The 10,888-nt window shown below is 44.3% G+C and overlaps 1 protein-coding gene across 1 annotated transcript in view; it reads left to right on the top strand.

The window, feature by feature from the left end:
* LOC128448749 (tetraspanin-1) overlaps window positions 1–8,683 on the top strand; it is a 39,429-nt gene extending 30,746 nt beyond the window's left edge. The window contains exons 2-6 of the mRNA XM_053431521.1: window positions 842–916; window positions 6,023–6,121; window positions 7,786–7,929; window positions 8,278–8,361; window positions 8,624–8,683. Coding sequence (XP_053287496.1) covers window positions 842–916; window positions 6,023–6,121; window positions 7,786–7,929; window positions 8,278–8,361; window positions 8,624–8,683 — 462 coding nt within the window. The remainder of the gene's footprint in view (window positions 1–841; window positions 917–6,022; window positions 6,122–7,785; window positions 7,930–8,277; window positions 8,362–8,623) is intronic.
* The last annotated feature ends 2,205 nt before the right edge of the window (window positions 8,684–10,888 follow it).

Here is a 10,888-nt window from a genome sequence, read left to right as displayed (position 1 = left end):
CCTCCGTCAAAGAGACAATGGGCTAAAACCACAGATTAGAGTGAAACTGTCACGGTGGAGGGATCGTGGAAAAGATCAGGGAGGAGCTGGAGATAGAGAGTGAGAATAATTCATGGATCTTTATGAGTGTGTGTGATTTGGAGCAGAGTCAAATGAAAATCCAGCGACTGTTTGGACTTTGCTGAGATTTCGGTTAATGTTACATTTTCAATCTCGAGCTCAAACTGTTTGTATTTGATTTATTAAGATGATCGTTAATATGAATGATTGGGTTCTGATAGGCTGAGGAGATCTCTTCATATTCTTCGTGTCGTCCAACCAAACAAACAAATCCTTACATTTAATATTTATCTTTAAAGCTGCAGCTGCACTGAGGTCAAATCCAACCAAATAAAACAACATTAAAAACAGGAAGCTCGTTATATTATTGCTCGTTTGACCTTTAGCACCACACGTTTTTGCAGATGCGTATTAATAATAATTATCTGGGGACATGGCTGAATATACATCTGATGATAACGTGATTCCAATATCGATCTATTTGTTGACTGATGAGACGAAGATGCAGAGACTCGCTGAGGATTTGCTGCTTTGCTGCTTTGCTCTGTTTTACATTGAATCTCATTGGTTTTCAGACGGTTGGACAGAAAAGATGAGATTTGAAGACAAAAAACCAATGAGTCACTAGTGAAAGAATTGTTGGTTTCAGCCTTGATGTTATTTTATCTGTCGAAGCCTAAGGAATGAAGGACTTTATTGTTTAATAAATTGTGTTTGATTTTTTAAACATTTCTATGAAGAGTAAAATCTCCTTCCTCCTCTTCCTCTTCCCTCTGAACAGTTCTTCTCCATCATCCTCATCATCTTCATCGCTGAAGTGGCAGCAGGAGTCGTGGCTCTGGCCTACGCCTCATTCGTGAGTTCCCCACTTCACCTCCTCCTCTTTGTTTCACGGCCTTGTGACATCCCGGTCCTCTTCCTCCCATTCCACTCCTCCTCCTCCTCACCTCCTCTCCCTTTGTCTCTTAATTCCTCTCGCCCCTGCCTGTTGTTCTCTTTCACCTCCATCACCTCCGCGTCCCACTTTCTGGATTTTATCTCCATGTAAATTCTCCATCATATCTGCGGCCATCATTGAATTACTGGCTTTATGTCCGCCTCAGTACATTCAGCTACTTAATGACTGCGGAGGGCCGGGGGCTGTGTGCGCTGTCTCTCACTTTGAGCAATTTATTACTCTGGAATATGGAAGCTAAAGCATTTTATATGCAAAACAGCCTATTTACATACGTGTCCCCCTCTCCCACACACACACATGCACACACACACATACACACCTATATGCTCTCACACAGACGCTCCATTTCCATTTAGTGCCTCATATAATAATTACAAGGATTCAAATGAAGTACGTAGAAGCAGGTTAGTGAAGACTGGGACCCTAATAAAGAAAATAGAAAGTGGAGTTTTTTATCCAATCAGACGACGTATCAGAGGCTCCAGGGCTGAGAGGCAATCTGAGGAGCTGATGAACGGAGGAGCTGATGAACGGAGGAGCTCGGGACTTTCATTTGTTTGTGCGTCTGCAGTTGTTGAAACAATCTGCAACTGCAGCGCAAAGACGACCAGAGCAAAGCATCTGATCTGTAGCTGCTCTCAGACCTGCAAATAAACGTTCTCCAGACCTTTTGTGGAATGTTTCCATGCACCAGATGAACGTCCACGTGGTCCAAACAAACCTCCAGTTCTGGTCTGAGGAACCTTTCACACCTGATGTTTAACTTCAGAGTCTGAAGATCTGAAACAAACCAGGTGTGAACGAGTCCCTGACTTTAAAAAGAAAAGCTACTCAGGACTAAACTACAAACTAAATAACAGAAGCACTTTTTGTGGTGCTGTCTATCTCCTGCTCCTCCTCTCCTGGTTTCTTGTTTGTCGTGTGAACCTGCTTTCACACAAAGAAGCTGTGTTGGTGTTTGTGTGTGATTTCCTCAGTTGTGTGTGTGTGTGTGTCCTTGAACCCAGAGCAGCGAGTATTATTGCTGCTGCTCAGGTGGTTTCGTTGGAATAAATCTTCCCCTTCTCTCGCCTGTCAGTTACAAAAGCTGAGCTGACCAAGGTGAGCCGTGTAAACTGCATGTGGTGGGAGAGCACAGCGCTGTGTGTGTGTGTGTCTGTGTGTGTCTGTGTGTGAGAGCTGTTGTCCAAAGCTCAGTGAAATGCAAGACACAACTCATAGGTTTGTCGTCCTTAAGGAGATGTGCGATGTGGTTTAGAGTCAATTTAACGCACTGTTTGTCGGCTCCAGCATCATCTGCTCATTACAACACAAAGGACGAGAGCAGCTGTCCATCTCCGGCTTTTGATAAGACACAGTCAACACAATAGCATCAGAATAATGAATATGGGTTAATATACATCTAATATGCATATATATAGCCGCCTGTGTCAATAGGTAAGAGACAGAGGCGTGGACAATGGAAGGAGACGATAAATAAAGCCTCGATCTATTCTCCTCTACTTATCTGCAGCGTAAATCGTCCTCGTGGCCGCCGGGCCTCCACAGCTCATCTGAGCAAAGAGCCAATAACCTTCAGGTGGTCGGAATAACGGAGATTTAATAAGCAATTCCAGGAGGCATTATGAGAGGCCGTCCGTGGTCATGGTTGTTCTTACCCCCGCCAGTTACTCGGAAGTGACCAGAGTGGAGATTTATCACCGGGGGCCGATCCGGGCGTCAGCGTGGATTAATGAAGGAGGTGTGATGTGAAGTCTAATGAATCCCACTCTGACACGCGGCCACAGCGGAGGAACGTCCTCTTACAGAAACATAATCCCATGCAGATTACTGTTTGCTTTAATTTCTCATCAGTGAGCGGAGGATTCGCTGGAGTTAGTCATGTAAGATGATTAACTCCCAATTACTTCTGCTCTACGGCTCCGCTAATTAACATCTTTATATTAAAAATAGAAAAAGATTCCACCAGATCTCGTTCAGAACCTCAGATCCACAGAGTTCAAAGTGTTTGAGTCGTGGTTCAGCCAGTGTTCCCAGCAGCAGGGACCTTCTCCTGAAGCAGCTGTAGTAATCCCGGTGGGCTCCACAGCCTCGTGATTGGTCACTCGCTGGTGGACACAGTGAGAGAACAACAGACTTAAATTCATCAGGACGCGATTCACAGAGTGTATGACTGTGGAAAAACCTCTTGAACAACATTTAAACACATCCTTCCTTCCTTCCTACCATCCTTCCTCCCTTCCGTCCTTCTATCCTCCCTCCCTTCCTTCCATCTGTCCTTCCTTCCTTCCACCCTTCCTTCCATCCATCTGTCCTCCCTTCTTTCCTTCCATCCTCCCTTCCTTCCTTCCTTCCTTCAATCCATCCATCCTCCCTTCTTTCCTTCCATCCTTCCATCCATCCATCCATCCATCCTCCCTCCCTTCCTTCCTTCCTTCCTTCCTTCCTTCCTTCCTTCCTTCCTTCCTTCCTTCCTTTCTTCCTTCCTTCCTTCCTTCCATCCATCTGTCCTCCCTTCTTTCCTTCCATCCTCCCTTCCTTCCTTCCATCCATCCATCCTCCCTTCTTTCCTTCCATCCTTCCTTCCAATCCATCCATCCATCCATCCATCCTCCCTCCCTCCCTCCCTCCCTCCCTTCCTTCCTTCCTTCCTTCCTTCCTTCCTTCCTTCCTTCCTTCCTTCCTTCCATCCATCTGTCCTCCCTTCCTTCCTTCCATCCTCCATCCTCCCTTCCTTCCATCAATCCATCCATTCTTCCTTCCTTCCTTCCTTCCTTCCTTCCTTCCTTCCATCCATCCATCCTCCCTTCTTTCCTCCCTTCCTTCCTTCCTTCCTTCCATCCATCCTGCTCATCCTTTGAGGGGGGGGGGGGGGGGGGGAGCTGGATCCATCCCAGTCGACACTGGGCGAGAGCAGTCAAATCTCTTTTGAATTAAACAAAGATAACCTGGTACGTTTACTTGAACTGGAGCTGAACTCTGTGTCTTGATAACAAAATACATCAGTGGCAGAAACCGGAGATTTGTAGATGAGGTTTAATCATAAATATGTATTTATCATCTTTAAATTCTCTGTTTAAATGATTCCTGATGCTGCGTATTGGTCTTCGTGAATTTATATAATACACAAGCATGTAAAGGTGCTGCCGAACATTTTCCTCTCATGACTTTTCATTTATTTCTCTTCCTCTTTAGAACAATGACCAATTAGCAGCCGACGAGTCGCTGCAGTGAAATAAATCAATAATTATCAGAAACAATGTGAAGCAACAAGAGATTTAAAAACACGTGAAGCTGAGGATTGTATCGTGTGTGTAGTTGTTCACTCCACCAAACGTATTGATAGATGTGTTATCACCTCCCGCCTCCTTGTGCTGTGTTACTGTGGGCTTTGTCCTGCCTGTCCACTGTGTGTGTGTGTGTGAGTGTGTGTGTGTGAGTGTGTGTGTGTGTGTGTGTGAGTGTGTGTGTGTGTGTGTGTGAGTGTGTGTGTGTTTAACGGGACGTGGCGAGGCGCTGGGCCGAGTGACAGTGATGAATTAGCCTGCTGGTAATAACCTTCTCTGATCTCAGCCACTCTCCCAGCTTCTTGGGGGGCACTTTTAATTGTGGCATGTATCCCAGCATCCCCTTGGGCATCCTGTACGCCTGCTCCCTCTGATGCACACACAGACACACACACACACACACACACACACACACACTCATACACACACACACACACACAGGACGAAGAAAATACAAAACACGTGAGCACAGGCAGGTACAGTAACCACACACACACACACACACACACACACACTCATCAGCGGAGGTCTTTTTGTGACTGGAGGATTCATCAATGTGGGAAAGAGGGAGCTGAAGTGTGTGTTTGTGTGTGTGTGTGTGTGTGTGTGTGTGTGTGTGTGTGTTTGTGTGTGACCCCCCCCCCCAGTCTGAAACCTAACCTGCCTTTTCTTTCGCAGTTTGAATAAACTCAAAATCAGACTGAATGTCTCCTGACCAGCAGCAGCCATATATATGTAAATGCCCCCACCCCCCCACCCCTCTTATTTATGACCGTGAAAAAAGGAGGAGAAGAAGAAGAATGGAGAATAATGGCTCGGACCATTTTTTGATTTATTTTTATTTTTGCAGGTGCCGGGCCGCGGCTGTTTATTTCCCAGGTGCTTTGTGCGAGAGAAGATTTATTTAATTTGTGATGAATAGTTGACTCCTGGAAAATTCCCTCTGCCGGCTGGAGACTCAGTGTTTGATTCTCCTGCTGCCGTGTGAACACGTGAGCATGTGGGACGCCACAGTAAAGAGCTGCCGTCCTTCCACTCAGTGTATTCATATCAGAGAGCTTTGATGCACAGAGCGACGGGTGAAGACGCTCTGGAAAAAATACGGTCATTTGAAAAGGGAGATATTTTCTGGAGGTTAATAATCAGGACGAAGGAGGAACAAACAGAATTATTGTGCAATAAAAAGACAAAACTCAAAAAGCTCCACATTAACTCTTCTCCCTGCAAAACAAGTGCTTGCTTTTAAATAGATTTAAAAGATTTAAAAAGTATAAGATTTCCTTATCGAAACTAGTCTAATGTTACCTGCTCTGATTGGATCAGTTCCTCTGTCGATATTTAAACAAGAACATTTCTGAAAAGTTCAGACACTCTCACAAAAGTTAGGTAATTTATGTAAGAGCGACAATTAGGAAATATTCAGGAAAATTAGGGCATTTTTTAAATCTTAACATTTTTTATTTCCTTGGACGCAAGAACAATTAAAAGTGTGGACCTTATGGAACGGACGGTTTAGGTGGAAAAATAAATGATAAAAGGTTTTGATAAAATACTTATTCTTACAAATGACATTTTGAAAGTCTGCGTAATGTGCTTCTTCTTCTAAGGGAAAGTTGAGGATGACATCTTGACTTCAGGTGTTTTTAAATGACACGTGTGTGTGTGTGTGTGTGTGTGTGTCTGGTGTGTGTTTGTGTGTGTGTGTGTGTGTCTACAGGCCGAGGGGATCCTCAGGGCGTGGGCCACCCCCGCTCTACAGAATGATTACGGCAGTGAGCCTGTGGTCACGTCGACCTGGAACACCACGATGACCGAGGTAACGTCTCTTCATCTTCACAGGCTTTGATTCAGAACTTACTCGTTTCTTAACAACAAAGTGCAGATGTGTCATGGATTCAGTTCCAAACAAAACTCTGAGTGTTTCAATGTAAAACTTGTTTTATTTTCGTGTTCGGTTGAGGAATCTGTTTTCATGACTCATCAGCTGAAGGATTCTCGAACGCTGCTGTGGTTTTAACATTCGACGGAGGTCGTACCCGAACACGCTATGCTAACTGTCCATGCTATGCTAACTGCCCATGCTATGCTAACTGTTCCTGCTATGCTAACTGTCCATGCTATGCTAACTCTCCATGCTATGCTAACTGTCCACGCAAAGCTAACTGTTCATGCTGTGCTAACTGTCCACGCTATGCTAACTGTCCATGCTATGCTAACTGTCCACGCTATGCTAACTGTCCACGCGAAGCTAGCTGTCCATGCTATGCTTACTCTCCATGCTGTGCTAACTGTCAATGCTATGCTAACTGTCCATAGTATGCTAACTGTCCATGCTATGCTTACTGTCCAAGCTATGCTAACTGTCCACGCAAAGCTAACTGTCCATGCTGTGCTAACTGTCCACGCTATGCTAACTGTCCATGCTATGCTAACTGTCCACGCTATGCTAACTGTCCACGCGAAGCTAGCTGTCCATGCTATGCTTACTCTCCATGCTGTGCTAACTGTCAATGCTATGCTAACTGTCCATAGTATGCTAACTGTCCATGCTATGCTTACTGTCCAAGCTATGCTAACTGTCCATGCTATGCTAACTGTCCACAACCATTCAAACACACACCCGCTGCCTCATTCTGATCATTTACATCAACACGATCTGATTGGCTGCTGAACTTCTGCCGACACGCAACTAAGCAACAGAACCACAATGCACTCTGGCCACACATGACATCACCACATTCAATGAACTGTTGTGTGACGCAGGTGATCAAAGTCGCACAAGAACTACACAAAGAGTACCTGAGGTGAACACAGGTTTATAATCAGTGTTTCTAAAGGATCACAGAAGCTTTGACTTTATTTCACAGACTAATTAAAATCTCACTCTGTGTTTGAACTCAGCTGCAAAAACTAACTTTAGATAAACTTTAAAAAATGAAATCATGTAGAATCCAAACACTCTGATATCACTCAAGGTCACTGGAGCCCCCCCCCCCCCCGCAGCCTCAGACCTTGGACTGAGCAAAACAAACTATTTCTCTATTGACACCTTCTTGTGTTCACGCAGCCTTTTCATTTCAGATGAACTTCTTCATTTGAATGGAATTTAGTTTATTGAGCTCAATCTGTGAACGTGTCATGTTTACCTGAGGCAGCTTCATTGTTCAACAGTTTTCAATAGAAGAAGAATTTCTGTGAAGACAAACACTGAAGACGAGCTGAACTCTGAAGAAGAAGCAGCAGCACCACTCGTGTTCAGGGTCAAATAACAGACGATAACTATTTTCTATGTAAAGATGAATTTCAATTATTCTGTCATAATGAAGCTAGCGATGCCGAGTCGCTAAGGTCGAGTTTTAAAAACACATTTACAGAGTTTGAAGATTGAACCGAGCGTTTAAAGGATCACATGAAGTTCAAGGATTGAAAACAGCTTCATCCATCAAACTCGTCCCCTCACGCGTTTCCTCCGTGTCACAGCTGAAGTGCTGCGGATTCACCAACTACACCGACTTCCTGGGCTCCTCGTTTGAGAAGCAGACCGGAGGCAGCCTGCCGCCCGACTGCTGCCGGGCCCGCAGCGCCCCCTGCAGCCCAGGAGAGGCCGAGCGCAGCAATGTGCAGGTGAGATGGAAAACTAAAAATCCATTTATTTTTCCACACTGGTTTGAAAAAAGGCTTTCCTACATTTAAACCTTCCCAGTCCCAGAAACCATCACAGGTTCTGGGACATTTCAGTCTGGAACAAACCATCAACTCCGGCTCCGGCTCCAGTTTGGCCTTCTTAATGGGACCTCAATGGTTTCCTTGACTTCAGGCATGTGCAGTGTAAAGATATCATACATGACGGAATCCGACCTGAATTCAACTTCCTCAAGAATATACTGAACTTTTTTAAAACGTGTATTTTAATTTGTCCTGGATGTGAGGATTAGAGGATTGATGTTGATGCTGTGACTCGATGCTCCTCAGGGCTGCTTCCAACAAATCCTGGAGACGCTGAAGAAGCATGCCAACATCGTGGGAGGCATCGCAGCAGGAGTCGGAGTCTTAGAGGTAAAACGACATGAAGAGGAAACGCTACTGCTCACTTTGTTTGAATGAAGCTGCCAAAAAAATCCAGAATCAAAACCTTCACTTTAACCGTGTTAATGTCCCCGAGGAACGAAATGTGACAGAGTGTGAAAGCACATTGAAAAACAACTAACATGTCTCTTTTAATCTGAAGGGACTTCCTGGTGAACTACAGTACAAATATACAGTATCTGTACTCTACAGCAGTACATGTACTTCAGACTCCGTGTTTCTGTTTCCCCAGCTGGCCGCCATGATCGTGTCCATGTACCTGTTCTGTCACCTGGACGGCAGAGTGAGCTGAGGCGCCGGCGGAGGAACACGAGGACGAGGAATCACACGAGGCTCCGGACTCAGGATCCACGTTGTGTAACGTTGTCACCTCGTGTTGTGACTCTCGTCGTCTTTGTGTAGTTTCTCTTCTTCCAGGGAAGCATCTGTAGTTTCACTGTGAAGTCATGTTAACCCCATCAGTAAAATCCTTCTGTTTTTAAGTGGAGGAAATTGTGGATTTCTTCTGAGTTTCTGTGAGTTTAAACAATTTTGGATAATGCAGGGTACACAAGAAATTAAATATATATCATAGTTCTGGTTGTTTTTAGACCATTAATAAAGAATTTCTACATATTAAATCTTTAAATTATGGTTAATATGTGATGACGACAGCAACTTGTGTACATTTTCACTTGGGGAGCATTCACCAGATTTTTCCCGACACCATGTTAATTCACCATTAGGATGCTGGGGGGGGGGGAACTGTGTCCTCCGACTGGCCCATTGTCTCATAATCTGTCCATTAGACGTCCTCAGGGCCACTGTTCCCCCTCATGTCTTCCTCTGTGAGACGGAGCTCACATGTGGACGGAGGCTCCTTTGTCCTGATTATTATTCAACCCTGTTCCATCTCCTGCCCTTGAAGATTACACTCATTGTGTCACAGGACTGAGTAAATATTGACCAATAAAAGGCCTGAGCACTGACGGAGGCGCTGCATTGTCCCGCTGCTGAACTACATCTCTGATCATCCACCAGCGACTCGAGGCTTCATCCACCTGCTTCTGTTCAACACCAGGGAAGCTGCACCCTGCTAATGAAGCTCATTTTATTTTGAAAGGTCAACAAGAGGAGAGAGATTAAGAAAAAAAAACACACAAAGACATAACGAGAGAAAAACTGCTGCAGCTAAAACATCGCAGGATATTGAATAATGTGGTGTTTCTATTAAACAAGATTAGATCAGCTTCATTTGGTTTATTACATCCAACAGCTCGTCTCGTTCGTTTGGGCTTTTTGTTCAAAGGATCATAAAACGTAGGAAATCATAAAGCTTGGGAGTTGATTCCATTAAAGGAGCAGAGGACGGATATCTACGAGTGCACTGAAATACCATATCTGGATCAAGATGATTTTAATGTGGTTTCATAAGGTGACTGGTGAATGTCTGTGTAGAGTTTATGTTTCTGGCGTCAGTACATTTATAAGAAATATGGTGATTAACGGGTAAATCTGCCTCGGTGGAGGTTTGAGCTTTTCTAAATTATTAAGACACTGTTTGTGGATTGATTTAAAGGATGCAGTAGATTCTCTCTTCTCAGACAAATCAAGTTTCACTCCTGAGATTCTTCTTCTGTTTTATTAACACAATCTGACAACAAAGACTTGAGACATAATAAAGAGGCGACAACAGTAGAAGAACCACAGGCACAGCTCATATGTTCACAGTGAGACCATGGCGTGCTTAAAGTGGGATGATAAATTGTGGTGTGTGTGTGTGCGATGTCAGCTTCATTGTGTTTGTAGGTGGTGCACGTCCTGTGCTGGGGGAGGGTGTGTGTGTGTGTGTGTGTGTGTGTGTGTGTGTCTGAATGTATGCGAGTGGGAGAAGGGAAAAGATGAACAGAAAATATATAAATTCTAGGTGAATAAATAAAGATAATATAATGCAACAGAAGGATACAATCATAGTAATAAGGCAAGAGGAGAAACTACAATGAGTCTTTTATTTTGAAAGACCTACAAGAAGTGTTGATATTAAGCAGCAGTCGTTAAAACGACAATTTAAAACTTACACTTAAAGTATAAAGTACAGCGTAAAGTACCGAAGTGGTGACATTCTATAGATCTGGGTGTCATCTGCATAGATATGTAATTGGAAGCCAGGTTAAACGGGAGGGGCCCAAGAATCGAACCTGGTGGGACTCCACGAGTGATGAGAGATCGTTCAGATCCAGAAACACCAGCATGAGCTGCTCAATATTAAACATGCGTATGTTCAGTTAACCGGCTGCATCGTACACGTTATGGTTGGTTATGCTACGTGCTACGCGTGTTGCTGGACACAGTCAGCAGGGGGCGCACTGAAGCTTTTAAGCCACTCCCCTCTTTAAGCAGACTAGCTGCTCCTTGTGGGAAGGAAACATTCACAGTCGAGGAGATAAACATTTGTCTGATGTTGAAATCAAGACAGAAAAGCTCCATCATTTCTGTCGCTGATGACTTTGCCCCCTGA

This window comes from Pleuronectes platessa, chromosome 9 (assembly GCF_947347685.1).
Source record: "Pleuronectes platessa chromosome 9, fPlePla1.1, whole genome shotgun sequence".
NCBI classification, from domain to species: Eukaryota; Metazoa; Chordata; class Actinopteri; order Pleuronectiformes; family Pleuronectidae; genus Pleuronectes; species Pleuronectes platessa.
This window is presented reverse-complemented; position numbering and strand designations above follow the sequence as displayed.